Source organism: Lacerta agilis, chromosome 8 (genome assembly GCF_009819535.1).
Source record: "Lacerta agilis isolate rLacAgi1 chromosome 8, rLacAgi1.pri, whole genome shotgun sequence".
Lineage (NCBI taxonomy): Eukaryota > Metazoa > Chordata > Lepidosauria > Squamata > Lacertidae > Lacerta > Lacerta agilis.
Window position 1 is genome coordinate 74,109,398 of NC_046319.1, and position 14,237 is coordinate 74,123,634.

The 14,237-nt window shown below is 50.3% G+C and overlaps 1 protein-coding gene across 2 annotated transcripts in view; it reads left to right on the forward strand.

The window, feature by feature from the left end:
- The window catches only part of GRIK5 (glutamate ionotropic receptor kainate type subunit 5), an 86,920-nt gene that overhangs the window by 31,164 nt on the left and 41,519 nt on the right, over positions 1-14,237 (forward strand). For both annotated transcript variants that reach the window (XM_033158320.1, XM_033158321.1), the window contains exons 2-6: positions 5,249-5,384; positions 10,501-10,665; positions 12,033-12,130; positions 12,809-12,974; positions 13,552-13,730. In XM_033158320.1, the coding sequence (XP_033014211.1) occupies positions 5,300-5,384; positions 10,501-10,665; positions 12,033-12,130; positions 12,809-12,974; positions 13,552-13,730 (693 nt within the window). In that variant the 5' untranslated portion in view covers positions 5,249-5,299. The remainder of the gene's footprint in view (positions 1-5,248; positions 5,385-10,500; positions 10,666-12,032; positions 12,131-12,808; positions 12,975-13,551; positions 13,731-14,237) is intronic.

Genomic DNA, 14,237 nt, shown 5'->3' on the forward strand with positions numbered 1-14,237 from the left:
TTCAGCAGCCTCTGGCGGGTCAAAGGTCCCCTGCATCTGCCGTTGGCCCTTAATTCTTAGCGTGTGGGAAGTGGCTGGCTGTTGCTACTCAGGGAGGGAGACTTCTGTGTATTATTCCAGAGGGCTGTGTAGCCATGTCAGTCTGTTACATCCAACGTGAAAGACAGCCCTTTTCTGTAGCAAATCTGTTAGTGCTTTACGGATCTCTGCCTGTTTTCTTTCTTATTTGAAGGAAGTCCCTTGGCATTGTCCACAGAAGAGGGCCTGGTGATGTAAAATGGGCACGTCTAGGGCAGAAGGATCAGGCCAACGGCTCATCTTAGTCCGGCAGCCTATTATTACAGTGGATGCTTGTGGGAACCCTCAAGCGGGAGCCGGGTTCAAGAGCACTCTGTGGTTTCCCGCAACTGGCATTCAGAAGCGTTGCTGCCTCTGGCCGTTGTGGCAGAGCACAGCCATCATGGCTTGCAGTCATCAATAGTTCCCTGAATTTGTCCAACCCTCTCGGGACCACAGAGTTCCCCTTTGCATTAGCAGAATAACTCCTCCTCCCTAGCTGCACCAATGTAAGGGCCGGGCGTGACAAATGAGGAGAATTTATTGCACAACAAATCCCCACTCCCCACCTCCTGGCCCGTTGCTGACTTTCATCCCTTAGAAAGCGTCAATATGTGGTGCACCAGATTGGGAAGAAAGCACAGGGCACGCCTTGTAGGAGAAGCGCTGCCATGCCCCCAGGCCACCTTTGTGTGGGCACACACTTCCCTCCTTTGCTTGGAGGGGCAAGGAGGTGAGAGAGGGCAGGCAAACTGCAGATGGCTCTGCCTAGCAACCACAACATCCTTTTTAGCAGCTTCCTGTTTCCTGGCAACGGTTGCCACGTGGTGCACGAGAGAGAGCCCTCGTTAGCCAAACTCAGCAGCGGCTGCCAGTACCCCCACAGCGCTTCCTAGCAGGGTGCTGTGATATCTAGGGGTGTCCCTGCTGCTGATTCCTGGTCACGTTAATGCGACCCATCTGCCCGCTTGCTGCCGTGCCCTTCTGGTGCCTTCGCACCCTTGGCTGCTGGGGTTCCACTTCCTCCACAGGGATCCCCTGAATGCCTGTCTTTCAGTTTAAAAAAGAAGAATAAATCAATCTCATTAAAAAAAAGCCAAGGTGTTGTTGGACTACAACTCCCATCAGCCTCAGCCAGAATTGCCCCTGGTTAAGGGTGATGGGAGTTGTAGTGCAGCAGCACCTGGAAGACACCATGTTTACTTCCCCTTTTGCTCTAATCTAGACCTTTCAGTTTTGAAGAGCGAGTAGAAAGTTTATATGCAGCCTTTAAAAACAACAACAACCAAACCACTCAATAGCTCACTGAGAAATAATAAAATTCAATAACTTTAAACATATTAGGCTACTTAAATTTACACTCCGGCTCTTCCGAGATGATCCCCATCTTCAACTATTTGAAGTCCTGCCACAGAGGTAATGGAGCAATTTTGTTTTCTGTTGGTTCGGAGGGTACAACCTGAAACCAGTGTGTTCAGATGATAAGAATGCAGATTTTTTAAAACTAAAAATGAGGAAGAACTTCCTGGCAGAAAGTTCAGCAGTGAAAAAGGCCACCTCAGCAGGTAGCAGGCTCTCCATCATTGAAGATTCCTAAATGGAGCCTGGACTGGGCACCTCTTGAGGGTGCTGTAATTGTTAATTTCCTGCATCAGCAGTGGGCTGAACTGGATGATCTCTGAGGTGCCCTTCCAGCTACCCACATCCCTGCTAAGCCTCCTCACCCCTCTGGCTATGTGGGCTTGCCTTAGAAGCAGGCACCCTTCTCTCCAACGGGCTCCAGAATGCCAATAAATATGTAGGGCATTAAAAAAACCAAAACAAAATTGAATGCAGAAAGACCCTGCAGCTGAAAGTTGGTCCTAGGGCTCAGCTCGGAGCCCTTTGCTAAAATTAATCCCTAATTAATTTGGAGTAAGGAAAAGATAGTATCTTCCCTTGCAGTGTAAAAGGCCTAGCGTAATGCTCAAGCCTTCATTTGAGTTGGAGTTTGCCGGGGGCAAGATGACACTCGAGCTTTGAGCAACACGTTCCCGGAAGGGCTGCCATTTCCTTGCTTCCCTCTTCCATTTCTGTTTGCCGTTAAACAAACAAACAAAAAAACAAAACAAAACCCAAACTCCAGCCCTGAGTTAAGGGATGAAGAAGCATGCATGCAAACCATCTTGTCCTTTCTGCTTCAAGGAACGTGCTGGCAAAGCAGCAGCTGCCCGTCAGCTGATGACACCCAGTAACGCCAGCTGATTGACAGGTGGCTGTGCTTTGGGGCAAGTGGCATTGTGGGCCAAATCGGACACCCTGGCACACTGGAGAGTGACCTGCGTGTTGGAGGTTCCCCACCCCTGAATGGCATCTTTACAAAGTTTAACCTTAGGCTATGATGCCGAGACACCCAAATCCACCTTTGCTACTGGCCAGTTTTGCTGCAGAGCTAACTGCACCTTGGAGGGGTGCAGAGGAGGGAGAATTCCATTGGACCCTGCTTTTTCTGCCCTGGCACCACTGTGGCAGACCCTCCCAAGTATCCCTCTTTTCTAGGGACAGTCCCGGATTTACAGAAGCTGTCCCTTAGGACGTTTCTATTTTCATCGGAGAAATGTTGGCCTGAGCCAAGGAGATAAGTAACTATACAACCTTTAGAAGACATCTGAAGGCAGTCCTGTATAGGGAAGTGGTTCTTTTTTAATGTTTAATGTTTAATGCTTGATTATATGTTTTTATATATGTTGGAAGCCGCCCCGAGTGGCTGGGGCAACCTGGTCAGATGGGAGGCGTATAAATAATAAAAATTAAGATGGAATAGGGTGTCCCTATTTTCATCGGAGAAATGTTGGAGGGTATGCAGCGACTGGGGAAATGGCACCTGAGTCCTGTTGCAGTGAGGGATGTTCCCTCTTCTGCTAGCCAGCGACAAGGGCTCGGGCGCTTCCATGTGAATGCAACGAGAGCTTTGCTTCCAGCAATCAATCGGCCAGTTGCCTCCGGGAAGCCCAGAAGGAGGCCTGAAGGCCAGAGCCCTCATTTCTGTTGTTTGCCCTCCAGCAACTGGTACTGAGAGAAACAGTGCCTCTGAGCACTGATCACGCGTGCCTCTCATTTTAGAAATAATCTGTGCTGTTTCAGCTGGAGGTGTATTTTCCCCTCTCCTCCTGGCTCTTATCTACAGGAATCTTCCTCCCTGCCGTCAAAATGAGCTTGCGAAGTGCAGGACCCCTTTGCCAGCTACTGACCCTTCTCCCCCGCCCTTCTCGCCCCAGCCCCCCCCCCACATATGGCACTCTCCCTGCCCCACCCTGGAAAAAAGGAGAGGGCGCAGCGGAGTCTGACACGTCTCCCCTTCGGCGAACCTCAGCTGTGCCGTTTGCCCGGCCGAGGCTGAGCGAAAATAAATATTAATGCTCAAGGTGAACGCAGTGCGAGGACGTCGGTGGGGAGTGTTGCTGACTCAGCTCATAGCAGGACCAGCGTCAAGTGCAAAGGGGGGGGAGGAGGGTGTTCTGGTCCCTCTGCAGCACCAGGCCTTGGGTGGATGCCCAGAGTTTGGACTTGGTGGCCACAATGGGGCGGTGGGCTGCAGAGAGGAGATTTAGCAGTCGGCGGGGTCTCGGAGGGGCCAAAATACTCTCAAAGTGTCCCTCTTTTCCAAGGATAGTCCTGGGTTTACAGAAGCAGTCCCAGCAGTTTTTGATTTGATCCCGGAATGTCTCGCTTTCCCTTAAGACGTCCCTATTTTCATTGGAGAAACGTTGGAGGGTATGGAATGGGCCGTCCCTGTTTTCATTGGAGAAACGTTGGAGGGTATGGAATGGGGCGTCCCTGTTTTCATTGGAGAAACGTTGGAGGGTATGGAATGGGCCGTCCCTGTTTTCATTGGAGAAACATTGGAGGGTATGGAATGGGACGTCCCTATTTTCATTGGAGAAACATTGGAGGGTATGGAATGGGACGTCCCTGTTTTCATCGGAGAGATGTTGGAGGGTATGGAATGGGACGTCCCTATTTTCATCGGAGAGATGTTGGAGGGGACATCTTTATTTTCATCTCCAAGTAGGTTTGGGAATCTCCCAATGGAAACAGTGAGAACTTCTGCCAGTGCTTGTAGACCAGCCTTCTCCAATCTGGTATCCTCTGGAGTTGTAGTCGGAAACTTCCAGAGGGCACCAAGTTGGAGAAGGCTGGTGTAGACAGTTCCAAGCTGGATGGACCAATGGTCTGACGTGGTATATGCCAACTTCCTGGTTCCCTCGCTTCTGGAACCTCTTTTTAGTTGCCCTCCTTGTTGGTCTCCTGAGCTCTGTAAAAGTAGCTGGGACAGTGGATTAGGGATGGCATTGCTTCAGCAGCTCAGTGTGAGACCTTCAACAACACCCCCAGGCCCCAGGTAGCTGGTGGAGTTTGCTGCATGCTGGCACCGTCTGCAGGTCTTCTGCCTTCACCTTTTAAAATGCACCAAGGCACAGACGTGCAGCCGCCCCGATCCTCCACTGTACCTTTGGTCCACCCTTCTCCTTCCCCATTCTGGAGCAAAAGGAGTTTTGCTGGCTCCAGAAGGCAGTGGGCGGAAGAGGATGGGGGATCGGTGGAGGAACAGGGCAAGAGCCTCAGCACCAGGGTATTTTAGGGTCCTCCTTTTAACTGGGAGGATGTGGTGCCTCTGGACCCTCCAAGGCCTCTTCAACAGCAGGTGTTATGCTGCTGTTTTTGGCATCTGTGTGTCTCGGGAGACAGTGGGGTGCACCTCTGGGGGCGAAGTCAAGCTGCTATGTTAGGAGCACTGAAGTCACCACCCTGGGGTGCAAGCCTGGGCAGTGTGTATGGAGTTCTGGGGCTGCCCAGACAAAACGACCCCCTCTTGGCCTTGCTGATATGGTCCAGAGCAAGACGTTTGGTACTAGCTTGGCTGCAGGAGTTGCTGTAGGGAGGTGTACAAAGTGCCATCGAACCGCCTTAGGGACTCCACTCCAGATTTGTGTAGCGCTTACTTAGAATTTTCTTCTCCTGAAGATATTTCGCAAGGACCACAGTTTTCTTTCTCCCAGATGGGCTACCTCCCCAGGTTGGCGAGTCCCCTCTGCCCCAGGCTATATTGCAAGGGATCATTATGGGTGTGTCCAGAAGGGGTCGCTGTGCCAAACTCGGTGTGCCCACTCCGTGTGTCTCACGGGGTGCGTTTCTCCTGCCCCTCCTACAGGTGGCAGCGCGGAGGCCACGGCCGAACTTTCTCCATGAGGAGGGGTAGAAGATGCCGGCTTTGCCCGTGCTGCTGCTGCTGCTGATTCTCGGCTTCGCCCACAAGAGCCTAGAGGTGCTGTCGTCTCTGCGCATGGGTAAGTGGGGTCACCCATGGGGTGCTGCTGTGGGTGGCTGGATCCTAGGGGTGAGGCAACAGGGCTAGAGGACCACCTGACCCTGGAAGTGATGGGTGGTGCAGGGGTGACCAGGTCAGGTTGGTGCTGGGATGTTGATAGATGTTTGGAAAGGATATACTGTATTTGTTAGGTATTACCTTTTCTCGCGTTTGTGAGTTCAGCTTTTGGTTTCACCAGCTTTTGGTTTCACCAGTTTTAGCCTTTTGGTTTAAGTAACTCAGGATTCTTTAAGGAAGACTGGGTTTTCCTTGCCTTTCCGCCTTAAAACAATAATCAGTCTTGTAAAAGGTAAAAATAATATTTACTTGCTCTTAATTCTTTTTTGAAGAGTAACAGATACAGCAGCTTTGTTCAGGCAGGCTTAAAATGATAATCAGCTACAAAGACATACCAAGATTGCCCAGAGTTGTTGAACTTTTTTTTGGGGGGGGGGAGATTGCCAAAAATCGCAGGACCAACAAAGCCAATCGCCCACCCAACTGCTGCAGCAGTCAGTAGCCAGCGGACCTTGCAGCACCCACCAATCACCAACGAAAACACCGCTGACAATCTCCTGCTCACGGCAGCCACCAATTGCCCGCCCTACCTCTCCACTATCCGTGTATAAGACGACCCGCAATTTTTTGCATTTTTTTCCTGTCACGTGCCTTTCTAGCAAAACATCACTTGTTGGTTTGAGTGCACTTTAAGTATCCGACAGCTGTTTGACGGCTCCATTCTCCACCCTTGCGTCCAGGTGGCTGCAGGGGGAATAAATCAGAACAGTGAAAATGTGGGGAATGGAAAGACATTTCGTGGGGTCGCGTGAAAGCCGCTATTGATCCGATTTGATTGCCTTTCTGCTCCGCTTTCCATTCAAATGAACCCCAAAGTGGCTTACAAGCAATAAACAGAAGCAGCACCGACAGAACATTATATAGTTACAGCACAACTCAGAAAATATAATTAGCAGATAATCAATAAAAACAATTACACAACAAAACTGTAACAAGTACGCTAAAGACCATTACATTCAGAACCGCTGCCACTGCTACCACCCCCAGCTCAATCGTCTTTCACTCTACAGAATCCATTAAATCACAGAATCATAGAATTGTAGAGGTGGAAGGGACCTCAAGGGTCATCCAGTCCAACCCCTTGCAATGCAGGAATCCCAAGCAGAGCATGCATAACAGATGGCCAACAGATCTCTGCTTTAAAATCTCCAAGGAAGGAGAGTCAACCACCTTCCGATGGAGTCTGTACCACTGCTGAACAGCTCTTACTGTCAGAAAGTTCTTCTGAATATTTAGTTGGAATCTCCTTCCTTGTAACCTGAATCCATTGGTTCAGTTCCTACCCTCTGGAGCAGGAGAAAACAAGCTTGCTCCACCCTCCATGTGACAGTCCTTCATAAATACACACCCAGTATAAAAAGGTAAAGGGACCCCTGTGTCGGAATACGTTGCACGGATCCGCCATAGGATCCACATTTATTTAATTGTTTAATGAAGTTTTCGGGAACTACTTTTGGTATTACTATGCGCGAAAGCGAAAGTAAGAATGAATAGTTGGGTTCACTAATGAGATTAATCCGCCTTTATTTTGTAGTTCCGGTCATGTTCAAAGTTATTAATGAGCGTTAAACTTGCTTCCCGCCTTTATGGAGGGCAGCAACAGTGATTTTATTGGATGAGGCATTGATCATGATGTCACGTTTGTTCCTAAATAAAAGGCTGAGGCTCCCCGCTTAGGCACGTTCAGTTTGGGTTAGTCGACGACGTTCATTCACGTTTTGCTTTAGTTGGGTTTTAGTTGAAGTCAAGTTTAGTTTAAGGGTATTAGGAGCGGGCTGGATGGGTTGGATGGGTTTTCCCTTTAGTTAGAGTTAGATCGCGGAAGATCATTCGGTTTAGCTTTAGTTTAGGCTTCTTTTAGATTTAGCCTAGGGCTAGGCTTGCGGAAGATATTTCGGTTTTAGTATTATTTAGTTAGCCTCGCGGAAGATTGGGCGCGCAGGGACTTTGAGCTTAGGAGAACTTAGCTTAGGGGACGAGCCTACGCGGGTTCTGCCAAAGCCACTAAAGATATAACCGGTGTCTGTCTTTCTTTGGGGCAAAGGGGGAGTAAAAGGTTTAAAGTAAATTTTTTATTTTCCTTGAGTTGATCTACCTATTCAGAGTCAGGGTATCTTCTATTTCTCGAGGCAATATTTTATTAAGAAGGCAATTAAGAACTCATGCACCTTCGGAGTCATCACCCGGCTTACTCAGTTTCCTTCGGATTGTGAGACTTGGCCGGCGCCCGTGCTCACAAGCACGTGGAACGCTGGCCGCTTTCCCCGCTACTGGTACCTCGTGCATGAGCAGTCCAAGTTTGTGCACGAGGAGCTCCAGCACCCAAACCCCGACACCCCTGACCATTAGGTCCAGTTGTGTCCGACTCTGGGGTTGCGGCACTCATCTTGCGTTACTGGACGAGGGAGCTGGTGTACAGTTTCCGGGTCATGTGGCCAGCATGACAAAGCTGCTTCTGGTGAACCAGAGCAGCGCACGGAAACACCGTTTACCTTCCCGCCAAAGCGGTACCTATTTATCTACTTGCACTTTGACGTGCTTTTGAACTGCTAGGTGGGCAGGAGCTGGGACTGAGCAATGGGAGCTCAACCCGTCGCGGGGATTCAAACCGCCGTCCTTCTGATCAGCAAGCCCTAGGCTCTGTGGTTTAACCCACCTAGTATACAAGAGGACAAAACACCCACAGCTGAACCACACTGTAACAAGCACCCTGTCCCTCATGCTCCAAGGGTGCAATAGGATTGATCAATGTGCTCTGCAGGTGAGAACCTCCTGCAGATACCATCTCATCAGGAGGTCCCTTCCATATGATACAGGAACTGGGCCTTTAGTGTAGTGGCTCCTACCCTTTGGAACTCCCTCCCACTACACACCAGATGGGTGCCACCTCTATTTTCTTTTGGGCATTTATTGAAGTTCTTCCCTTTTCAACAATCCTTTTTAGTAGGGATCACCATCCTGATTTGCTCATGTATTGGATTCGAAATTGTTTTTTCATACAAAAGCGTTGTTTGATTCTTCATCACAATAGTTTTTGCGTATGAAGTTGTGTAGAGGTCCCCCCCCCAGTTGCTGATTATTCTGTAGTGAAATTGCTTCGAGATCTTTAAAGGGGAGTGATTCACCAATGGTTCCCCCTAACCCTACGGAGCAGATTTGGGGAAGGATGTGAGGGAAGGCAGTGCGTGTGGAGGGGGAGCCTATTGCAGAAGCAGAAATTCTTGTGCTGGTCAGATGCTTACATACTTAGCATTCTGCAGGATACAACCCATAACCAACATATAAATGTGTGTCCCATGGGCAAAAGCCCCACCCTGTCTCAGACTGCTGCACCCCCAACTCTAGCTCTCGCTGAGGGATTGAGATAAACACCAGACCCTCTCCCTCGAGACCCCACACTGCACCACCACCCAACACCCCCTCCAAACATGAAACAACAGAGGCAGTGATGTATCTATGCCCAACAAATTGGCAGCAAGACCCACCCTATCACTGTTCCCCAGCAGTTCTGCTCCGGTGAGAGTTGAAAGGGTAAAGGCACCTTAGGGCAGGATTAGAGGGGCCAGGATCCATCCATCATGGACAAACCTCAGCTCGGGTTGCCGGCTGCTGCGTGGCTGCTGAATGCTGTGCGTTCAAGTCTTCCGAAGCTGGAAGGAAATGGTTGGATTTTTCATCCTCTGCTAGAAAAGTGGGGAGGGGGGTGCCTCCATGATCTGAGAAAGGAGCAGTGGGCTCTGGGAATGCCTGCTTTCCTACCTAGAGCACCCAGGGGACGGTCCTGCCTGCCACCTTCCTCCTCCTCACTCTGTGTTTCCCGTGCAGAACTAAACAGGGAGGAAGGTGGGAGACAAACACAAAATCTGTTGGCTGTGGCTCCGGCGGCTGTGGTCCTCCTCTCTGCCTTGCGCCCGGCCAATTCCAGTAGGCACCAGATGCCACTGCCTGAAGGGAGGCTAAGGGCCATGGCTCAGTCCACCTTTCAAGCAGAAAGCCCTGGGTTCAATCCTGGGCATCTCCTGCTACGGCTGGAAGAGACTCTTGCCTGAAACGATGCCAAGCCACTGCCGGCCAGTGTAGACAGTCCTGAGCTAGATGGACCGAATAGTCTTTTAATGGCACCGGGCAGCTTCCGATGTTCCTCTGAGTAGCAGCCCATGGCCCTCCGCTTTTCCGCCGCTTGTCAGTTACAGCCCCTGGTTCCCTGTCATCAGCTGCCTTCTCCAACCCGAGCACATCTGGTGGGGCTGGTTTCTGTGTAGCAGCAGCCACTTCTACTGGCTTCAGGCACTCCTGAAGAGCATCATGTGCAGATGTTAGGAGGCGACAGTGCTTAAGTCTGCACCATCAAAGAGCCATATGCCACTTGCTTTTTGTTGCTGCTGCTGCTGCTGCATGATAGCCAGGTGGCTGTTATTTTCTGGTCAGCTGGCAACTCTGCTATGGTGGAGGCAGGGCTGAGATGCCATGGGAAGGTTGGCACAGGGTGCGGGTGGCATGCTCTGAAAGCTAGGTTGGTCTGGGTCTAGTCAGCGCGTCAGTGGGAGATCTGAGGACCTCATGCACGCTGCCTTGAGCTCCGCAGAGGGAATAGAATTGCAGGATTGCAGAGCCAGAAGGGACCCTGGGGGTCATCTCACCCAACCCGCTCCAATGCAAGGAACCTCAGCTAAAAGCACCTAGAACAAATGAAACAAATGGACAAATGAAGAATGGGCAGGACATGCGAGGCCCCCATGGCAGGTTTCCACCAAACCAATTTAATGGCGCCTCCAAATCTGCCACTAAAAAGGTATCAGTGGCAGTGTGCATGCTGGCAAACCCTCAGAGGGCCACATGGCCAGTTGGTAGAGCACATACTCCCGGTCCCAATGGGCAGAAACCACCCCTGTTTAGGGACCCTTAGGTGCTCATGAGTGTTGTTTGCAGAGGAAAGATTTTCCGCTGTGAGCGGGCCGGGCCGCAGTGACTGACTTCTTGCTTTTCTTTCCCCCTGCTTTGCTGTCCCCCATGACCAGCCGCCATTTTGGACGACCAGACAGTGTGTGGCCGGGGGGAGCGACTGGCCTTAGCCTTAGCACGCGAGCACATCAACAGCATCATCGAGGTGCCTGCCAAAGCCCGAGTAGAGGTGGAGATCTTCGAACTGCAGCGGGACAGCCAGTACGAGACCACCGACACCAGTAGGTTTTGTGTGTGTGTGTGTGTGCGTGCGTGTGTGTGTCCCCGTGTGCGACACTGGAGTGTGAAAGGATCTACAAAGCTCCGGGGGGGCAGGGGAGGGGCTTACCTCACAAAGAATTTTGTAGAGTTGGGAGAGGGTTCAAAAAATTGCAACCAAGATGATCAACACGATGGAGAGACTCTCCCATGAGGAATGTTTGCAGCGTTTGGGACTTTTTAGTTTAGAGGAAAGGTAAATTAAGAGGGGACGTGATAGAAGTTTGTCCAGTTATGTATGGCATGGGGTAAGTGGATAGAGAAAAGTGTTATAACTCTCCCCTTCTGTGGTTTCCAGTATTCGGAAGCATTACTGCCTCCAATTGTGGAGGAAAAATAACAATATTATAATTTATTAATTATTCCCTGCCCATCTGGCTGGGTTTCCCCAGCCACTCTGGGCGGCTCCCAACAGAATATTAAAAACACGATAAAACTTTAAAAAAACAAACATTAAAAAAACTTCCCTAAACAGGGCTGCCTTCAGATGTCTCCTAAAAGTCAGATAGTTGTTTATTTCCTTGACATCTGATGGGAGGGTGCCACTACCGAGAAGGCCCTCTGCCTGGAAGAGCATAGCCATCGTGTTTAGTAGCCATCAATAGCTTTCTGCTCCATGAACTTGTTTTTAAAAGCAAATCTAAGTCAGTGGCCGTCACTTCCTTCTCTGGGAGAAAGTTCTATAGTTTAACTATGTGCTGTGTGAAGAAATACGCTCTTCAATCTGGCCCATTCAGCTTCACTGGAGATCCATGAGTTCTGGTGTTAGGAGAAAGGGGGGATAGCTTTTTCCAAGTCACATCTTCTACACCCTGGATCATTTTATACACTTGCTCTATGTCACCTTTTCCCCCAAACTAGAAAATCCCAGATACTGCCACATTTCACTATAGGGGAGGATAGCTTTTGGTAGAAGATGAACTGCAGCCCAACAGAAACAGCGCTGTATGTAGGTTGTGGATACAGGGCAGAGTGGGGGGGACGGGACAGCACCTTCTTCCATTCCCTGACCAGGTGGTAAGAGCTGAAGATTTTGAAAGGTGGTGCAGACAGTTTGGTCAGAGGTCTGGGGCAGCAGGGTAGGTGGACAGAATTATAGCCAAAGCAACCCTCATGGCCAGCTGTGAGAGCCAGCGGATGGGGATATTTCTGTGCATGTCATAGGGTGACCAGGAGGAAGTGAAAACGCAATTTCCATGAGGTTAAGTGTGCAAGGCCATGTGGCTTTGCTCAGCTGGTCTGGGCACAGGTCTGAGAACAAGCTGAAGAGTACAATAATAATAAATCTGCATAACCTCTTTCTCCTGTTCTCTTTTCCCCCGCACCACAGTGTGTCAGATCCTGCCCAAAGGCGTAGTTTCTGTCCTGGGCCCAGCCTCCAGTCCGGCCTCTGCTTCCATTGTTAGCCACATCTGTGGGGAGAAAGAGGTAATGACACCTCCATCATCTTCATCACCTTCATGAGCCATAAAACAACCCTGTAAGGTTGGTCACTATTATATCGCAGCTTCGGAGGCTGAAACCTACCTACAGCCACCTAGTAAACTTATGCCAGAGAAATTTTCCTGGTCTACAGCTTGGCTACTAATCACGTATAATGACATTATTATTACTGTTAAAATCGTTACCTGCTCTTCACCAACGGATCCCAAGGCAGGTTACAGCAAATTAATTAATTCAAATTAATTCAACCATTCTGAATTAACGGGTTGCCTAGGAAAGCCTGTTTAAAACTTTAGGAGCTGCTGGTGGTTCTTATTACAGACCCCCACCCTTCTCTTCATCTCTGTCCTATCTCCTGCTTGAAGCTCCGGCTGCTTTTTAAATTATTTCTCAACCTCTTTCTGCAGTCGGTGACAGAAAGGGGAGGAAATCTGGTTCGGTAGCCCACCCAGTATATAATATAGACTTCCCAAAAGGCTCTGATTGCTTTAAGCAGTCTATGGAACTGTAATTAATTTGCTGCATTTAACACTTGTCACAAGAGTTTTCTGTTCTGCAGGACCTGATCTAAACGAAGACGGCCTGTGTGCCGACTTCTCGGCTGCAGAGGAGGACATGGGGTGTGTCAGCACTGTAAACAAACGGCTTCTTTCCCTGCTCTAGATCCCCCACGTGAAGGTGGGTCCTGAGGAGACCCCCAAGCTGCAGTACTTGCGCTTCGCCTCCGTCAGCCTCTACCCCAGCAACGAGGACGTCAGCCTGGCCGTATCCCGTATCCTCAAGTCCTTCAACTACCCCTCAGCTAGCCTCATCTGCGCCAAGGCCGAGTGTGAGAAAATGTGGCCGAGCTCTTTGGCGGGGAACGGAGAGGGGAAAGTGGGAGGGGGCGAATGCCGCGCTCGTGGGGGCGGGGCCAGAGGGTAGCCAATCAGATTTCACAGAGATGTGAGCCATGGGGATGGAACCGGTTCTCAAACGCCATACCTCTGGCTTCATTGGGGATCTTTTAAAAAATATGTGTTTTTAAAATTAAAATGCCTAGTTTGGCCCCAGTGACTAGATGTGAAGAAATTGGAGCCCCTTCACTTCCTTAAAAGCTGAATGCTGGCAGACTTGGTCAGGGATCCCACTGCATAGTGTCAGCACCACCACAGAGAAGACCCTGCTTGGACTACTTGAAGCCGTAGCCTCATGCAAAATTAGTATGCAAAGCAGGGCTTCCTATACTACTGTTCTGGGCACAAGAATATATATATATATATATAAGCAGAGGTGTTCAAATGCCTTTATGTCCTGATCGGATGGTACCTGGGCCAAGTCCTAAGCTCTGAAGCCAGGCGGGTTGGGCTGGGCTCTGGCTTGAGCGAAATGTTGGCGCAACCCCTTGTTCCTTTCGCATCCGCCAGGCCTGCTGCGATTGGAGGAGCTCGTGCGTCAGTTCCTCATCTCCAAGGAGACGCTGTCGATCCGGATGCTCGATGACACCAACGACCCGACGCCGCTGCTCAAGGAGATCCGGGACGACAAAATCTCCACCATCATCATCGACGCCAATGCTTCCATCTCTTATCTCATCCTCAAGAAGGTGAGGAGAGGCAGTGGCAGGCATGGGTTTTAGGGTGCCCTGTGAGAGGTCAACATTTGATGACCCTCCTCAGCCCTCATGCTCGCTTCCCAGAGGTGGGTATGGAGGCGCCTGGCTTTGGAATAATAATAATAATAATAATAATAATAATAATAATAATAATAATAAATTTTATTATTTATACCCCACCCATCTGGCTAGGTTTCCCCAGCGTGCGAGGCACTGGCAGGGTCCTAGAGCCCTCCCACTTCCTTCCCAAAGCTGGGAAAGCGCTAACTAGACTTTGGGAAGGAGGAAGGGGGACTCTTGGACCCTACCGGAGCCTCACGCCTCCTTCCCAAAGCCCAGAGCCCCGTTTACAGGGCTTTGAGATGGCGCCCCTCGGCTCAGCACCCACTGTGTGTGCCCTGCTTGCAGAGCCCTAAATCCGCCCTTTGGGAACGGGTGAGGCTGTGCCGTGGGCAGAGGTGGCTGGTGCCCCCTAGGACTGGCAAGGCGGAAAGCAGG